The sequence below is a fragment of the Phaethon aethereus genome (assembly GCF_964289735.1).
Source record: "Phaethon aethereus genome assembly, chromosome: 2".
Lineage (NCBI taxonomy): Eukaryota > Metazoa > Chordata > Aves > Phaethontiformes > Phaethontidae > Phaethon > Phaethon aethereus.
This window is the reverse complement of record NC_138582.1, coordinates 137,179,724-137,199,696: the sequence shown is the minus strand read 5'-3', so window position 1 is coordinate 137,199,696 and position 19,973 is coordinate 137,179,724. Positions and strand designations below refer to the sequence as shown.

General features: G+C 39.3%; 1 protein-coding gene across 1 annotated transcript in view; it reads right to left on the bottom strand.

The window, feature by feature from the left end:
- Positions 1 to 7,841: 7,841 nt before the first annotated feature.
- Positions 7,842 to 19,973, bottom strand: part of MACC1 (MET transcriptional regulator MACC1) — a gene marked incomplete at its 5' end in the record, with an annotated part of 39,020 nt that continues 26,888 nt past the window's right edge. The window contains 3 exons of the mRNA XM_081996499.1: positions 7,842 to 8,163; positions 13,616 to 13,804; positions 16,278 to 18,316. Coding sequence (XP_081852625.1) covers positions 7,948 to 8,163; positions 13,616 to 13,804; positions 16,278 to 18,316 — 2,444 coding nt within the window. The 3' untranslated portion in view covers positions 7,842 to 7,947. The remainder of the gene's footprint in view (positions 8,164 to 13,615; positions 13,805 to 16,277; positions 18,317 to 19,973) is intronic.

Sequence of the window (19,973 nt, the reverse complement as noted above, 5' to 3'; positions counted from 1 at the left end):
ATGTATGAAATAGCAAGAAACCAGAAACCTGTGAGAAGGTGTCTTTTGTCTAGGGTCAAAAATCATCTTTCGTCTTTGGCTTCTGTCTATTTAACAGGCAGGATTATCATGTTTCTGTGTTTTCTTTTGATTTTTGTCTGTATGTGTTCTTCTCTCCTGCCTTCAAAGTTATGTGTGGGCAGATATTTTGGCTGGGACAGCCTGTGTCCAGGAGTCTGCTCCTGAGCAAAGAGCCAAACGAAGGGCTGGGCTCAGCCACTGTGGCACTAACAGGAGAGCATCGCAGGCAGCTCACGAGAGGACTAGCAAGGGGTAAAGGCAGAGGTGGTAAAAATCCAGCAAGGACCTACCACCCAATGGGGTGGTAGGCATGGGGCAGCCTAGACCTGGAGAGAAGCTCACAAAGGTGCTTTGCAGGTGGTAGAAAGCCTGGGGAGCTGAGGCTCTTGGACATGGGGATCCTTCACTAGGAGGAGCTATGGGGGGAAGAAGAAGGTGCAGAGGGTTGGGGGCCAGATAAAATGGGGGTTTCAGAAAATACCAGGACCCAGACAAATGGGCAAGGGAGGACAGCTGAGATGTGAGGTGAGGTGGGGTGGGAGTCCATGCTCAGTGGCTGCCAGCAAGGTCAAGGGGAGGAGGAGAGGGGCAAGAGGTTGTGAAGGGATGAGCAAGCCTGGGAAGGCAGGCCGGCAGCGTGAGTCCCAAGGGGTCTGTGCAACCGAGGCACCGGTGTGAACTCTGCTAACCAGCACCTGCGGTGGGAAACATGCACCAGACAGCTCCTGCATGAGTCTGCACAGCTCACTCTCATTCTCCACATCTCAGCTGCACCATCGCTTTTGCTTTATGGAGCAATATAGGCCTTTTGTACGCAAATACAAATTTCTACAGGAGTTTGATATGTTTGGTACCCTGACATGCGGGGTATATGGACTGCCACTGAAGTCATCTTGCTGGCTGGAGGCCTCCAGGTAAAGAGACGTGTTTGTACATATGAAAACGGAGCTTCTGACCCAAACCCTTTAATGATGCTTGCAGGCATATGGAGCCAATTCAGATTTCTGTTTCTATGAGATAATCCCCTGGCACTAACAACTAAGGTCTGTGATTTATTCAGCAAAATGTCCCAACTCCTTCTTGCTTTGTGATGTCTTGCTGTGGCTTCAGGGCTTTGGGATTCTATTTTTTTTTTTTTTTTTAGATTTGATAATCCTAGTTAACCCTCCTGCAAATGGGACCCCAGGGAGAGCTTTTCAGTTACACACAATTAGTTTTATAAGCAGCATTATTAAACCATCCATTAGCTGTTTTTTTAGAAACTCCTTTCTAATAGCAATAGATGCTTTTGTATGAAGAATAGAGGGTGGCGTTATATGAAATGGTTTCAGACTCCAACAATAACGTTTCCTATTTGTGAGTAGAATTAAGAAATGACCTTTCTCATCTGAGATTTTGTTTAAAATCTGCCACTCTCTTCCCCTCTCATCTTTTTCCCTTTTGTGTTTTTCCCTTTTCCCTTTTTTTGTGTTTTCGGGTGCATGAAGTAGGGCTATGGTGGATCCTGAGATAGAAGAGAGGCCATGGGCAGGGCCAGCCCTGAGGAGTCTGGGTGGGTCGTTGTCTCCTTGCCTAAAGTTTAGGATCGTGCTCCCCCATCAGCGACCCCACTGCCAGCGGCAGACGGCTGGAGGATCACGGCTTGGTCCAACCAGCTGCTCTTGGCACTTCAGGCCACGGGCCAGGAGAGGGGCCATGGTTGTTGCTGAATAAATTGACAAGTTATCGCCGTGACTGGGGCAGAAGGGAGATGGGGTGCTAGAAAGCAGCCTCCTGGGATGTGTGAGGACTGTGCCAGTCCCGTGTTTATAAGAGCACTGGGAAAGTCAGGGTGCGAGCGGGCGCCTGCCTGCTCCAGCCCCACAGCCTCCAGGGCAGTGTGAGAAACAGAGCGAGCGCGGGATAATATTTCTCTCTGCTGCATTTTCAGTATCCGACTCTGTGTTATACAAAGCTGGTGGCTGTACACAAACTACCACATCCACAAGGCACTTTTTTCCATAAATTTGACTAATTGCCTTTTGCACCCATTTATGCTTTTGTCTTCAACGATTTCCCGTAACAACACATTCCCCAGTTCCTCACTGTGTGAAAAGGTACTTTTGGTTATTTTTAAACCCATTCCCTGATAACTTCATTGTTATGTGACATACTGAGCAGTCATTGCTTATTCACTTCCTCCCTGTCACTCCTGATTCCCTTTATTCTCGGGGTACTGTATTTGACAAGGCTGTGTTTTAGATCTTGTTCTGAATTTACCACAAACGTAATGTTTAAACCTCTGAAGTTGTGGAGTGGAGCTGAATGCACTTCGTCTTTGTCTGCTCTCTTGGGACTATTGTGCTGCTATCCCTATTCCTGGCAGGCCAGTTCATTTACATTTTAAAACCTGGGATTTAGAATGGATATGTAAATGGACCTTCCAGTTGGTATAGTAGTTCCTGCTACTTAGTTTTAAATTAAAGTCTTGATCATAAATTTAGAATTGAAGATATAGGCTGTTATTCTGGCCCATTTGTACTGAAAGGATCATAAGTAACAATTCGATTTGAGAAAACTAAAATAAATGTTCCATTAAAACAAATCATTAGTATTATTTATTTCTATGGAAGGTTCAGAAGGTTGTGTTCATTTTGACTGACCTTTTCAAACAAAGGTTCACCTTTTCAAATTTACTTTCATGATTCTTCAACAAAAAAAGCAAAAATTTGAGAGCAGTCTTGTGAGGAGGCCTGGCTTCCCCACCAAGCTCCACAGACAGCCCTCTTCTCAATAGTGAGTTCATTCTGTTTCAGGAAGCAATATAAGCAAATGACTTGCTTATGAGCATGCTAAAAGGAGTGTACATTCATCGTTCTAACACACAGAATTTTTAAAAGAAGAAAAATGTGCATAAAGGCATTGCTCATTTCCCTGGTATTAACAGAATCACGATCTTTTACCCCATGGTCGTTTTCCTCTTTGTCTTACAAAAGCAAAATAAAATCCATGCAAGATTCCAGTGGGCAATATAATTTTCCTGTGTTTATTTTGTTTAAAAATATATACTGTAAGTTAAAAAAAATAGATAATATATATATACACATTGACAACAAATATAAAATGGCACTTTCTGTACTAAGAATAATCATGGGTTATTTTAAGAACTATATCCCATACTGTGTGTAGACATTTATTGACAGCAGAACTATCAAAAACAATGGTTATCACCCACACTGGACTAACATTTTCTTTACATATCTACAATTGTTCTGGGACTTCTCCAGAGAATTTAATAGACTGGCTGGTGTCTCACACTAATGTGCAGAATACCATTTGCTACATGCTCTTGCAGGGGGAGACGGGGGAACATGGAATCAAGCCCCCTTTCTTTCCATTGTGTTGTCTTTCCATGGGCAATTTTCATAACTATGACACAAAACACAACAAAACAGCAAAGCATTGTAGTCCTATTTGGTTCAGCTGCCCATAGGTGAACAAGCTATTAGCTGATGAAGAAGCAGGATCTCTGGGTTTAGCTGTGAACATGGTATTACCATCTGCAGCTCTAAACAATAACCTTTATTATTTAGTAGGTCATTGTTGGCTTAATCACTTACTGAGTCCAGAAGTACCATAGTAGTAAGTCTTTAGAGTCAACTCAACAACAACAAGATAGAGTTGTTCCTTCGGAGCTGCTTAGCGCTTGCTTTTCACAGAGCTTAGGTTTACAGGAAGAATTTTTGAAAATCAGTGATTTTCACAAAAATAGACTTAAAAGAGACACTTGCCCAACTCTCCCCATTTTTATGGCCTCTGTAGGCTGATGCCTCCTCCCCTTTTCTTCCCCGGATGATTCCATGAAGAATGGCCCTCAACGTGCAACTTGTTTTTGGCGTCTGACCTGCTGCCTGGAGACTGGCTTGGGGAGTAGCCTTTTACTTGTATTTTAAAAGAAACGTCCTCTTCCTTCTATAAACCTCTGCTTTCCAAAAAAAATCAAGTGAAACCTAAGGAACTGAATCCTTTCCCAAACCCAACTGGAGGATTGGAACTTATGTGGAAGAATAATTTGCCTTTTCTCTCCTGTCTTGACTGTTATTACTTCAGAAATATGTCACTGCACTGTGCCATTAAATGGCATGGAGCTGAGATGCCTCTGTACTGTAACAGGAATGGCTTCCAACTTCATTAAAAAAACCAGCATTTCTGACAGCTAGATTTTCCTTGCCTCTGCCCGCTGTGGAAGGTGTCTGCCCCATTCAGGTGCAGCCAGACCTGAGGGTCTTTCCAGCTTCCATGGGTAGGTGGAATCATAAAGCACTTGGTGTGCTCACAAGTTTTCTTTTGCTTGTTTGCTTGAGAAACGTACCTATTCAGAGGTTAGAAGGGTGATGAAAGGGGTTTTTTTCTGCCTACACACACAAAGGGAAATGGAACTGGCTGACACAGCTCTTTTCCCCAGGCTACACAAAGAAATGGGGAAACCTGTAAACAGAGGGTCATTTAAGGCGAGGTCCAGGGGCTGGTATTTTCCCTTGTCTCCTCCCGAGGAGCTATTAATCTCACCCTGCCCCACAGAAACCCAAGAAGGTATGTGTGCAGCCTCATGGGAAAGCTGTTCTCTCTTGACAGGGTGGGAGGAAAAGAGAAAAGGTCAAGAACAGAGTGTGTTTACCAAAGCCATGTGCTCCAAGCTGTGTGCTGCCGCTGAGTGCAGCTGCTTCCACTCTCAGCTGGCATTTTGTGGTTTTGAATACTAGAGCACTAAATAAAATATGGGGTTTTAATACTTTTTTTTATATATATATCCAGCGTGGGCTGCTAAAGTAAACAGAATATTGTACGAGTGCACATTTCATTCATATGAGCAGAAGCTTAAAGCAAAAACGGGAGCACAATTAGCAACCAAAGCCCACAAAGACCCTAGAGTACGGCACAACTACAGGCAGATATAAATTCCCTTTTAAAGAAATACCCTTGGAGGACCAGTTGCATAATTCTGCAACCTAAGGAGAACACTGACTCACTAAGTCAATATTTGCTAAATCTACTGAGCCAAATTCAACTCTTGTTCAAGACAGAAACAACTTTGCTGTTGTTCCACAGCAATGAAAGGCCCCGGGCATGAGAAGAACGGGCAGCAGCCTCTGCTCCCTGAGCACTTCTCTTCCTGATTTCCTGATCACTGGCCACCTTCTCCGGGTGGATTGTCCTTTAGCCTTGAAGGCTTTGGGCAGCTTGTCCTTCATATTTGGTAGAATCACACAACTAGGAATGGGAGCTTCTGGTAGCTCTTCCCCCTCTTTTGACTGGTAGGAATAAGAACAGGAAAATACAGGACTGAACTAAGATACTATTTTCTTTTTCAGTAGGGCATGCAGTAAACACACTTTTACTGAAGGTAAGAAATTAAAATGTGCAGAAAACAGGTGGAAGCAGAGACCTGTCTTCAGAAGCAGGAGTAAGCCGAGTTTCTTAGCTGTTGTAGCCACATTAACAAAAGAGGAAAAAAAAAGAAAGAAAGGAGAAAAAAAAGAGGGGAAGAAGAAAGTGGCTTAACAGGGCTTTAAGTAAGGGAGCATGGCCTGCCAGGATGCATGAAAATCAGCTGGTGGGAGTACATGGTGAAACTGAAAAATTTGCTCCATGATCTGTTCTGGTATTTCAGCTCTTAGGGAGGAAAAATGTATTTCCCTGCATTTTTAAGCAGGGAGAGGCTGTGTGACCTGTTGCACCACTGCAAAGTCCTGTTCAGGTTTCAGTGTCCGCTCTAAGCAGATGCTAAGGTGAAAGCAGCAGCAGTCTGGGAAACCTACAAAAAAATTTCCCTGGGAGCATGCAGTGGTACACTGTAAGTATTATTTTAAAGAATTTATTTCAATTTAATGTCTATTTTTAATATTTATCATTTTAATATTTGAATTTATCATTTTACATTTAAAGAAGCCTATTTTAAAAGGAACCAGTACGCACCTTTTCCTTACCCAGCAGGAAAAAAGAGAAAGACAATAGATACTTCCTCTCCTTTTGGGGCTTCACTACCTGCAAGCAGGAAGGAACAGCTGGTCCCTGCACAGAAGTACAGGTAACAAGAGAATGTTATTTTATATTTTCTCTGCAGCACTTTTTAAAACTGCATGGGACAAGACATAAAATAGGTGCTAGCACCTGAAACAACAGGGAGCTCTGATAATCTGACTTCTTTCTCTCCACCTTCCCTTGATCAGGAAAAACAGTGATTGTTCTGTGGGCTGAATTCCTCATTCTGTTGCAAATCAGGAGTGAGTCCACTGAAGCCAGACAATTTGCACACATGTTAATTAGGTCATGCCCTCATGCTCCAGGGTCTTCTGGTGAGTGAGCTTGCCCATTACCGGAGCAAGTGCTCTTTCCTCAGCCTCCTTCCTGAGCCATGCATGCTTTGGGAAAGCTTAATGAAAGTAGAAAGGAAGCAGGTTAGATGAAAGGAGGTGGGAAGGAAAATGTTTAAATGTACTGTTTTGTTTTAGAATCACAAAACCTCCCTTTTTAGTAGAGATCAACTGAGACAATAGTGGAAGCACAGGTTCTGGACCGAAATGCTACTACTTTGTGGTACTCCTGAAAGAATCTGGCTTTGTCTTGCCAACTGCAAGTGATGGCAGAATGCCAATTTTCTTTTCAACTGGTTGTCATGAGTATTTGCTGACGTTTCTAAATGAATGTTGATTAAAAGTGCTCAAAATGGCTTTAATCTTTTAGATCTACCACTTAACAAAAAATATATTTAGCATCTTATGTTTAAAAAAATTAAACAAAATAAAGTTGGTTAGCCTGTTGCTATTATTCAGCCTGCATTTTCTGTATTTATAATAAGCTGCTCTGCAGTTGAAAGATTTTTACTGACAGCATCTAAGCAGGCTTCTTTCTAGAACATATGACTAATGATAATTAATTTCTTCATAAATAAATGCTCAAAAGCACCCCACTGTTAACCTTTTTTGAGAAAATAATAGCCATCACCCATATTCTTCATACAGTAAGGTAGAAAAAAATGATCAACTGAGGTGTGTATGAACCTTGTACCTACAAAGCCACTCTTCCCTATTTACCTATTTAATAAAGACAAAGTAGGAATAAGCAAATGATCAGAGGGATGGAAAATGTACACCAAGAAGGCTTCCTGAATTTTCCTGAATTTCCACTCAGCAGAATCTAGACAAACGTGCTGGAATTTAAAAAAAAAAACACAAAAACAAACAACCAAACAAGAGAAAGACACAAACGAAGTTACATTAACAAACCAATCAAAACCAATCACCTTTGACCATTAAATTGCCCGTCTCTCCTTTAGGTTTCAAAAAAGACACCAGAAGCTGTTTTGGGAGGACTGAGCAGCAGACACCTATTTTTCCAGGTGCAAATATTTGTTAAATATCTGTTCTGTGAGAAGATGAGATTAATTTTGTCCCAGTGGAGAAAGAAAGGACCCTAAAGATTTTTCCTAGGCTAATCTGCACCCATTGACTTAGAGTAGAGGGGTTTGGACACCAATTAAAATAACGTATTAAATATTTAGACTTTAATACCTCACTGAAAACACACGCTGAACTTAGCCATGCATAGTTCTGTTTTTAAAACTGATCTCCACCTAGAAGTCAGTGTAATAAGAAACAGCTCCTTTTAGAAACTACCCTATAGATTTCAAGCCATTTTTGTTGACCTCACTAGTTTAGTCCCCCACTCTTATTTACTCAGTAGCCATTAGCAAGCTCTGGCGATCTGTAGCTGAGAACCGTGGGGCCGGACCTCACATCAACTCAAGTGAAACAAACCGCATTCTGTCCTGCTCTGCAAGCGTCATTAAAACGCAAATATCTGCAGTACAGTTTCCCAAGAGATTTTCCAGAAACATGTCTTGGTAGTCTATTTTTCATCCTCCATTTTAGAGAAAGCACTTGCTCTTAACACCTCCATGCAGTTCACAAGAATCAACGTTCCAGTTAACTCTCGCCAATGTTTTGTTACTGGGTTTTTCATTTTATCCAAAGCTGATTGCAGGTCTTGTAAGACATCCCTGTAACTGTCCCCATAATGGGCACCCCATGTGTAGAGAAAGTCATATGCAGGTTTCCACATCATCTGCAAATAAGGGAAAAAAAATAAAAAGGTTTAGTTACAGAAATTGAACTATCAAGCAAAAAAATAGCTAAATCTTTCCAATGGTAGAAAAGTAATAGAAAAGGAAAAAGCAAATGAGTGTTTGATTCCTAGAGATGCTGAAATGCTTTATCATAAAAGGCATGTTGATATAAAAACTCCAGTAACCGTATGTACTTCATTTCTATGAAACTACTCCAGTAATCTTATCTACTTCATTTCTATGAAACTCTCAAATTCTTAGAGGGGTACATAATGGAAAGATAAATTCTTCATTCAGATGATTATCACCAAGTCAAAGTATATCCCTGTCTGAAAATATAACTCAAAACACAGGGGTGGAAGGAAAACACTTTTCCCCTTGGTCATTTTTGCAAAGCATACAGCAGTTTTCCTCCAAAAGCAGGAAAGTCAAAAGCTTTTATAACTTTTTTTTTTTTTAAATTAGGATATGCAATTTAAAAATATGAAAGAAATAAAGGAAATTATGAGACAAGTTACCAGTGCTGCTTATTTTAAACTACAATATGTTTATTTTCTGGTAAACAAATATGAAGCAGATCCTTAGCAGGTGTAATTCGTCACTAGTGTAGTGACATTAACTAAGCCATGACAACATGATTCAGATATCAAGCTGGACTTACATCTTTCAAAGTGCTGATGTCCAGAGTAAGTTTGCTAAGTTTACAAACAAAAAGATTGTTTTCCCAGCTGCTGCTTTTCCAAATTTAACTTGGGCTATCCACTTTCTAGTTTCCCACCCCTCACTGGTAATAAAAGTTTTGCAAACAGCAATTGAGTTAGCAATTGCAGGGATGAAACACAAAGCCATAAAGAAAACCACCACTTTCCTAAAAGGTACTAGCATTTGCTGTTTTGTGAGAAACACACTTAGGCATAGTAATAAAAGCATATGGAGTGATGTGTGCACATTTATATATATACAGAAGTGATTGGGAAGTCTCTTAATTCTAAAAGATTTTTTTTAACATCTTTTTCCCTTTTAATGGACAAGCAGTTTTCATGGTTCTGAAGGATAGTTCAGGAGGAAATTGGTTACTTCCTCAATATAATCCTATGAATTTACAAAGGATACACAACATAAAGCTCTATTTCCTTGATTTAAGCTTTATTTACTTGATCCCTTGAGGAACTGAGTAGCAGAGGAATTTCTTTACTCATAGTGCTGAGATTTTCTCCACATTCGGGCTAAGAACTCCCAACTTACCCAAAGATTGACTCTACCATAGTTTTTGTAACATCTCCCCTAACTTCTGCTGCCTTTCTCCCTCATCTACACATGGGAAAAAACCATCAGACTATATCCCCAGTAGCATGTCTCACAGTCTGATTAGTCCGGTTTCTGTCTTTAATTTAAGCTATAAAAAAGTGTCTATGCTTTCAACGAAGGTTTTCATTGTAGGTCTACAGGAGGAAGGGTAACATCATTTACGCAAAATGAATGGTGCCTACTTCTCACTTGAAGTCTGTCTTAAGTCATAACCGTAAGGTTAAGAAAGAAGGAAAGAAAAACAATTTAGTGGTAGGTGGGAAGAATGAGAGTGATTAATTCTTTCCTTTCATTAGACAGGCTATATTGAAAAAGGAGTTTGTAATGTAGTACTGTAAAACATATTTTAATGACATAAAGCAGCTCACCAGCGTTGTATTTATGCTGAGAACAGAAAGTTTCTGTATTTCTATTTCTAGCTCGATAACCAAGGTAACCAACAAGAGAAGCTAGGATTTCCTGATATTCTACTGCTGGCTATGCCTTTTTGCTGTCTCCAGCTTCCTTTCCTTATGTTCCTGCTGGACTAAGCTATTTGAAGGATTGGGGTACAGCCTTCTGTCTTCACTAGTATGTGAAAAGACAGTGAGTATGAAAAGATGCTATGCTTCGGCTTGTGCTGAAGGTCAGTCTGACACTGTGCAATCAGAGGATTGGCTGAAATATGCCTAAAATACCAACCTGCTTTCCTCTATTCTGTCACAACTGATTTTTTCCCTGGGACAAAAGAAAAGGGAAAAAAAAAAGAGGGGAAATAAAAAGCTTTATAAACTGGTCATCAGTGGTGCATGATTAACTAACTCAGCAATAATCTACATGCTGACCACACTGAACTAACACTGCAAACCAGGCTTCTAAAACAGGTCTTTCTCCAAATCCACATACTCTAATACAATGGCTGAACTGAATTGCATTTGACATTCCTGAATTATATCAAAGCCGATTTTCAGGCAAAATATTAAATCACTGCAGCATGCTGGGCAAGTCTCATCTCAGCTGCGTGCATGAGTTTTCCCTCTGCTCCCACTGCCTCTGCTGAGTAGGTAATAATGATACGTACATCCTCTGTAAAGTGATTTGGAATTTACTGATGAAAAGCACTTCAAAATCTAGGCACCAATTGTAGGTACCTCAGGTTGCCTCTGTGATCATCTGGGAGAAGTTTTCTCCCACTAAGGAAAATATTAAGTTTAAAAGCAGAAACATTTTTCAACCAGTCAATCCTCTTGATGGTAGAACAGTCCTCGATGGATAACAAGCTGGTTAATATTTTCAGATAATCCTCAATTATTAGTCAAAACTTATTATTCTCCCACCTTTGTTTGGCTTCCTATTTTCACACCAACAACTATTATCAGCGAGAAAGTTTTTCATTAGAAAACTTCAGAATAGGATAAGATGGTTTTAATCAGGGTTCTGCTACACCTGCTAAGTAAATGTGAGGATCAGCAATCATTCTGAAACTAGTCAGACTAATGCTAACCTTGCAACAACGCTGGGGGCATCTTCACGCAGGTATGAAGTTACACTGCATTAGCTACATTCATTTTGCATCCCTGCTGAACAACAAATACAAAACTTTATAAACAGAGTATTGCTTTCTCTACATAGAGGTTCAAATTCAGCAGAGCACTGTGAAGTTCAGAGGTCAGAAAGCTGCACTGAAATTCAGTAGAAAGTGCTGAAGTTTAAGATTAGATTCACCGGACAGTGAGGATGCTGAGTGTTCACGTGAGATACCAGTGCTAGAAACTTGGTGTGCTTTAACTCACACCTGTGTGGATAAGCATGGTTACAAGGCTCACAGAAACCCAATAAATTCCCCATGGGTCCATCCTAAGCCTTGGGAAAAGACGTAAAAATAAAGGAAACTTCTGATCCTTGTTTGCTTGTTGAATGTTCTCTCAAAAAATAGAACATACTCTATTATTGGCTTTTTTAATGAATAATTTGACTGTAGTATCTGCTGGCAGCAGACACTATCACTGAAAGGTGGAGAATTTTGTAGGTCGTTTATCATAAAAATAATGTAAAAAACTCTGGAAAGTAAAAGAAGAGGGTGTATGAGGCAGCAGATGGGCTTCATGGAAATAGACACTCATTTAAAACAAAGTAAATTTCTTTTATATTTTAAAAATATTTTAAATATGAAAATAAATAGGTATGGTGTAGCAAAAAGAACTTTAAGGCTGCTTCGTTCTGCTGTTTGTTAGCTAAGGAGAAAACATTTCCAAATACTATGGAGGTGAGTAGAGTCACACATTGTGCAGTCATAATCAGGTCTATAATTCCTTCTGTAGAAAGCTGGTGTTTTGTCAGACAAACACAGAAAACTTAGCAAAGGAGGAAGTTTTGTCAGACAAACACAGAAAACTTAGCAAAGGAGGAAGTTAGACAAGGCACTACATAACAGAAAAAAAAGGAATAGCAAATGACAAGCATTTACATTTTGTTTAATTTTTTTAGAATAAGCTAGTGTAAAAACAGAGCCAGTAACAGGGTGATTTTTTTCACTGAAAAGAGAGTAGTAGACTAGGGATTGGTAGAGCTTAGAGTTTTATGAGAAAAAAATTTAGAGAGGAAGGTGCATCCAGGCACAAATAATGTACCCAGAACAACTCAAAAAAGCCAACCATACCACAAAGTAGCTCAAAGAGAAAAGCAAGACCAGAGGAGGAAGGAGTGTTTGCAAATAGCAATGATAGAGATAATTTTGCAGAAAAATGCAGAATCTTGTAAGTGAATGTGTGGAATTTTGGTCAAATATTGATTGGGGCGGGGGAAAGGCATAGCATTCAAAGGGAATAAGAAGTGGTGGTTCACAGTTAGAGCAGAAGTCTCTTGATAGCTATCACCAGGCAGATAAAACTGAGGTGAAAGACTCACTGCATTCAGACTGTGGAAAGGAGGATGTGTTTGGCAGGGAACAGGAACAATCAGCTACAGGGAAAGAAAAAGGAAGAAAAAATTTATCTTGAGTAGTTGTGAACTTGCAAATGGAAAATAGCGATTCCTTTGGTACTGAGAGGTGAGAGAGAAGGAATTCAGGCTGGTTCATGTGCATAACGTGCAGTAATCAGGGGATGGTAGTACAGGCAGAGGGAGGGTTGAGCCTGAATGTAAGTGCTCGAGGCAGAAAGGTCAGCTTGAGCATCATTCAGCAACGCTTGTAAAAGAGGATGTTCAGGGTAAAACTCAGTCTGGAACCTAGAAGTCATTGGCATATAACTCTGGTAAACAGTGGATCTACTGCATGCTTCAATGTTAAAGTAAGAGTAGACAAATGCAGGAAGCAACTTGGCTGCCCAGGCAAAGGTGTGACAGGAACGCGGGCTGGCACTCAGCTCAGAGGTGTGGACGAGGGCCCACCCTAAGTCTGGTGACGTATCTGACATTGCATGGGTGCCACAGGTACCTCTGGGCACCTCAGATGGCACTAGAGATATAATTAGGCACGTAATTTCTCCTTATATATGTACGCACTAAAATACATCTGATAGGACAACCTGACTTTTATTTAGAAGTCATACTTCTGCATAAGCAGCGGCTTTACAAAGGAGAATAAATAGCATGACCTACCTGACAAACTATCAAATTAAAGCATGGGTTTTCCATGTCCATATAATAGGACAGAAGTGGAATTGGTGTCAGAGCTTCCAATCTCTTGTCATGCTACTGAAGCTAAGTGATGATGGTGGAGTAACCTTCCTTTCAGTGGAAAGACAAAAGGTGTACTGAAGGTGATTTGAAGTGGCTCCTGCAAGGATTGGATGGTCTTCCTCACTGTGTTTGACATGACAGCAGAGGAGGGAGTAAGATTAACACGGGGACAGGACAATAAGAAGGAACTGAAAGTGGCCCTTGGAGTGGGAGTAAAGAGCTGAAGTTCAAGACAGAGACTAGGACCTCCACAGCAAATTAATTTGGTACAGTAACACTGAACAACTGGCCCCGAATGAATGTCTAGATAATTGCAGGCAAAAGTTGGTCAGAATTCCTTGTATTGAAGGGTTTACAAATTAAATAAGGAGGCCAAACAAATTAAATGAAGAGACAAGTGCACAAAGCAAGGAAGAAGAAAGGTCCCTGGCTGTGTTTGTGCAGAGGAGCAAGTGTGCACACACCGTTACACCAGAGCCTTACCTCCAGAGCTACTGCACCATTTTTCCCTTGGTGGGGTACTTCGTACGCCTCGATTTGCTGCTTCGTGAGTCGGGCTAGCTTCTCCGCAAGGTCCCGCCAATATTTGCCAAGCTTGACAGCTGAAGTCAAAATGATGGTGTCCTGGGTAAGACGTGCCACTAATCCCTGGCAATCTATTTTCAAAAGTGCCTGCAACAATCATTTTCATTAGTGTTCCTTCACCAGTTATTGCAAACAAAATTATTATTATTTGGTTTTATTATAATTTTATCATTATTAAAATTTGGTTTTATAGATCTATTCTGCATTTCTAACCAGACAGGAAGGCTTTTTGTCTATTTTGTGTTCTTACAAGTATGTAACTTTTTTCCTTACAAAAAGGTGTTGCCAACAGTTTCATAGGAAAACTGCCCACAAGCTTAAGAAAAAATTAAACTGGCATTCGGCTGCTTCAACATTCCAGTGTCACATGGATCCTGCCAAACTTACGGATCCTGAAGGAAAAATACGCTTCTCCAACAAAAATAGTTAAGACATTAAATTTAGCTTCTTAAAAGTATGACATGAAAGTTAAAAATTAAGTTAGAGGACTGTTCTACTTAGGTGTGGTCTTTTATCTACTGCTTTTCTGGAAAATCATTGATTATGTTAGCCAGCATCTTCTGATTTACTCCTCCCACAGAACAGATAATTTGCGGACCATTAAGCAGAAATACAAACATAAAACTCTTCCCTCCCCCATGCCAAATAAGCTTTTAATACAAAAATAATGAAAATGGTTCCAGGATTGAAAGCCTGAAATGCAGATATGTTGTGTCCTCCTTCCTTTCTTTGTTTGGATAAGAGATAATGAGAAAAATAAGTAATGTTTTTTCTTGTCCTCGAATTAACAGCAAAATTGTCCACTGAAAATGTTGACTGTTTCAGTGAAAGATCAAGAATAAAATCCAGATGTTTTCCTTGGTTCTTAGATACTGATTTTTAATAAAATAGCAAGCATTTCTGCAGAAATCAGACATTTGTGTGATTTAATTGTAAAACAATTTTCCATTAAAATCCTCATTGCAAACAGTAGAACTTTTGGTAGGCAAGATGTTTGTCTAATGTAATTAACTGGAAAATACTCAAGACAGTTCCCAAACTCTCTCATACTAGTGCCTCTCTAGAAGGAAATACTGTAGTGAGAAGCTGACTACAGTGTACAGTACCAAATCTCCCTATACTTTGGCAAAGTGGAGACAAAGTTCTTTAGTTTGCCTTTGTTCTGATAATCAAGAACCCTATTAAACATAAAAAGAGGAGATTAATTAAAAGAAATAACCAGTAAATTCTACCTGAAAGTGACATGGATGATATCTAGCTTTAAGTCTAGCTTTACAGAGACAGGGACCTGTATTGGCACTTCATAGGTCAAAACCGTATACATTTCAACAAAATGGGACATCTTGTTAATCTAACTACGCCCCACCTTTTGCCTGTTCTGTAATGAACTCTTTGTTTTACTGTATTCAATTAAAGGTTTGGACCTTTCACCTTTAACTCCTCCCTCCCCTTTTTGTACAGAGACGCGGCAGACTAAACTGTACTTCGTACTTGTTTAGTTTTATTCCACACAGTTTAATGCAGTCTTAAGAGTTGTAAGTGGCTACTGCTACCAAAATATTCTGAATCCTGCCACAACTGCTGTCAGCACTTCAAAGGGGATAGACTAGCTATGAGAAGTAAACCCTGTTACGGTTTGCAATTCAGGATAGTCAACAGGCTTTTGATGAAAGGCTACAATGTGAATTTTTAAATACCCATTTTTATAATACTTTATTTTCATGAGAAATTTAATTATTTTCTGTCCCTAAATAGGCTGGTAGACTTTTCAGTCAGAGCCAAGGACAGTATTGAGTAATCATTAATTCCAAATTAATTTACACAGATCCATAAATAAATTAAGATGGTTAACTATTCAACCTATTACCTGGAAGCATTTAGAATAAAACCACTTTTGATTCACCTGTAACAGTACTGAATCACATAGAAGTTGTCCAGTGGCTTACAAATGGGCCCATGAAAATATGTGCTGAAATACCTACAATATTGTCCTTAGGTCACTACAACATTGACTATGAAATTGCCATATGTGGATAGAAATTCTTGTCTTCAACATGTGGGTCAGGATTTCCTTGCTTTAAAAATATGAAGCAAACTTAGACATGCACCTTAGAGTACACAAGATAGATATATAAATAATGGAGTTTCCACACTACAAGGTTACTAAATACTTCACAATGGGAATGTGAATTGCTCAGGGAAGCAATTTACCATGATGACTTCCATGACAAAAGACAAAACTATTTCAATCATGGCCGTTTAAAAGAAAAAAAAAAAAAAGAAAAAAAAAAAGAAGAAAAAAAAAGCCAACCCCGTCAACCTAATAAATGAGCAAGGTTCCTGGAGAACAATGTTTAGAAGTTATTCATCAAAGTATTATTCTTCATGAGAGTCTGGATGTATTTTCCACCTATAGGTGTCTACAACTTTTAGTAATATGTTCAGGTTTGTAAAGATTCCCAAAAGGGTGCAGGACCATGTTTTCTTGTTCATACATTACTATTGAGTAGTTTCTTGTCATTGCATTTCCAGTAACCAAGTTAGCTCATGCAATACTTACAACAACGAGCTCATAAAGAAATAGTCTTTTTTTTTTGTTAGCATGGCAGTCTTCCTTCATCCTCTTCACAACATGTGCAACTCTCTCTGATTCTTTATCAGCATGTGCCTCATTAAAGTAATCCAAAGACATATGTGAATATCCTAGCACCTCAGCCAAAGCTCTCCAGTCATAAACACCCTCTGATACCGCAGAGAGAACTACTGAGTAAATGTAAGTCAGTTTTTTGAATGGCAATGCAATTTGTTCAACAAGATTCCTGGTTGTTAGCTCACTATCAGCAGTGTCCATAGCTTGTTCTTTGGAAATCACTTTTACATTTTTGCAATGTACAAGACCAATCTTTCTTCTGAGAACTCCTACGTACCACTCTTTTATTTTAGTTTGTCCAATGGCTTTTACTTTATCTTCACCAAGAAGTGCTATTGTGTCCCCTTTAAAATATTCTAGCAAATATTCAATCTTATTTTGACGTAACACAGTTTTCAAAGCCACTCCATAAGTATTAACGCTCAAAGTTTTATCTTGAAACTTTGGATATTTAACTGTTGGTAGTAGAAGCAAAGGCGCAGACTTGATTTCTTTGCGGTTTTGTAAGCGCTTTGGCCTATTGATAATTCCACTTAATTTTGGAGCTGGATCAGGAGTCGTAACATGGAACTGTGTTACTTGTCTACTTTCTAAGACTTTAATCTGAACAAGGAAAACAAAGAAATGCATCTCCCTACATCCAAGCATGGAAAACAGGAATTGTTGGCGGACCATTTCACCAGTTTTAAGCTCCTCCTCTTTAATATTTTTGCTTTGGTCTTCCATCTTCACTTCAAAATCTGGATCACAGGATACCAAAGAAATGTTTAGATCTTGTAGCTTTTCAAGCAGAAATGTATGTTTTCCCCACAGCTGAAACACAACAGGAGGCATATTTTTCCCTCCCTTTTTTATATCACAAATTGTGAGTTTTCCTGGAATGTAGTTATGACCAAAAACTGTAAAAACTGCTGTAAAAGATGGATGAATATATTTGGGACCATAAATTCCAACTGAGACTGTTCTATGAACATAGTCCCAGACATTAGTTGCTGGAGGTTGGATTTTGTTTGCTTGTACAGCAATCACTGCATACATCACATGACTTAGGTCCATTAGCTTCACTTGTATGGTGTCTTCATAAGTGTAGCAATTTTCTAGCTTCTTAAAAGGCCCTTCTTTATTGAGACTAAAAAAACACACAATATCACTCATAACTTGGCTGAGTGGGTCATTCTTCACTTTAGCCGCAACTTTCACCTCTAGGAAAATGGCTTCCCTCGTGTTGAGGTTGCTCAGCCTAAGTTCTATCAGAGGACTTACAGTGCTAGACAGCTCATTGTTAAACGATGATGGAGGATTAAGGATAGCCTTTAAACCAACTTCTTGGAATTCCCCAGGTAATACATGACCAACGGGGACATGAATGTTGATATCTGAGTCAGGTAGCTGTACTGAACCTCCTTCATGATTCAGTTTACAAACTACGTGAATGTCTGTAGCTTGCGTTTGTGCCCATCCAGGACTATGGCTCATGGCTTCTAAATCTAGGCAAGACCGAGTGAGTTGTCGGTGCCTCAACCAAGCCATCTTGTAAGCTTCACGGTCATTTTGAAGCCACGTCATGTCTGAAGCTACAGTTTTTTGAGGTATTGTCTTGTGAGGATTAAACCTTCGGTTATCAACAATATCCAAGAAGTCCGAGACACTCTTGGATCGTCCAGATCTTCTTGCCGAAGTCTTTCTTAGAAGACAATCAATATTTAGCTCATCACCTGAGGAAGCCAAAGAATCCCTGTTGCTAGAAACTTTAGAGAACAAATAGGGTTTTTCTTTTAAGAGCGAAAGGTATTTATTATTTTCATTTCTATTTGAAGCAGCTATGTCATGTACAAAAGGGTTGGAGGCTGACAGTTCATTCCAGAAAGGATTAGTCTTGGAAACAGCATGGGCATGTTTGAATACATCAGACCAGTCAATATCCAAATCCAATTTACTTTCCTTGACATCTGTTTAAAAGAAAAAAACAGAAGCATTTCCTGAAGCACACAGACTTGAGACATTTCATTCATTTCCAACTGGTAGTCTGTTAAACTAACGGGTGACTAAATTTATCCTCCTAAAATACATATAGATCATTTATATGTTTCTCCTTCAGGTTTTTAAAGAGTATCAATATTGATTTCTAAATAACATTAAGAATCTTTGTTAATAGAAAGAGTGCTAACAAATTAGTGCTGAAGGATGTAAAGCATCTTCTGTGAGGTGCTGATCATTATCAACTCCTACAACTATTAATTGGCATGGAGTATGCTAAGGTCACATAAGGTTTAAACCTTTATTTTCCAGTAATCTTTGGCCTCTTACAAAATGATATGGATTTCTTTCCTTCGTGTCTAACTCTCTGCAAAGATTAAATAACTACTGTTTTATTTTTCAAACACTGTAGACACTACAGATAATGTATTATTCAGGATTCCTTTTCATACTAGCGCACATGCATTTCATTGATAACATCGTTTTTACAATTTATCTCAGTGTGTGTGGAATTTGTTACACTAGCTTTCCATTAAAAAAAATTAATTGCTATAATTTATGAGGTCTTGTACAATTTGAAATTTGAAGAAAAATGTTTTTGTGGCTACTATTTTTTCTGAGATTGCACTTAAACAGACAAATAGGGGTGTACAAGTGATATTTCAATATGCTTTCTAATAAAAATACTCATTATTAACGTAATGTCTATTTGTTCTGAAGACAAGATGTCCTTAGATTTTATATTAATAACTGTTCAGAGAAGCTGGCCTATTGGTTAAGACTTACACTTCTTGCAACAAATAGAGTATCTGTAACTTTTTGTGCTAAGTGTTTCTATTATTTCAGTTTGCCATTATTTTTCTGTATACAGAGGTTATACCGTCCCTTCTTTGTACATCCGTGTAAAGAATTTTAATTTTAGAGGGAAAATTCAGGACTTCTATTCTTTCAGCATATCCTTCGTTATTACACATTCCATAGTACCTTTCATCTCCAAGGTTACTAATTATTGCTCAACTGTAAGAATGATAGTGCATTCAGCCACAAAAAGAAAAAAAATTGAAATGTTAGTACTTTTCTTTTTCTTTCATTTGTCATGAATTGTGAAAAAAAGCCAAAATCATGAAGTTTTTCCACAGTTCCAGAAAAATCCCAATTTGGAAGAACCAAAGTGGAATCTACCGGCTTCCCAGCTGCCCATCTTGCAAGGCTCTAGCACTGTCTTGACATGAGCCTTCCAAGGGATCTGTCAGGGGGGAGTGAGGCCAGGGATGCCTTCCCCTCGGGCATCCAGCCTTGGCCAGGTCCACCAGACTGGGCCAGGCTGCTCAAGCACCAGCTGAAAAGTCCTTTTGTCTCTGCCCACAGCCCAATAGCTTTCCTTGCACTGTGATGCTATTACAGGCAGATCATTATTATCTATTACAAATAAATGAATTAAACCCAAAAGAAATGTTAGGGGTTTTGTTTGTTAGCCCATCCTGAAGGGTATGTTTCTATAGGAAAAGTCTGAGCAGAAACCTCGGGCAGAACCTAAGTCATTAGCCTGGATGCTTTCTCATGCCAAGATAACAGCACAGATTACTGGGGTGCAGGTGGTTAGCAAGGAAATAATTCCTGCTCCCCAAC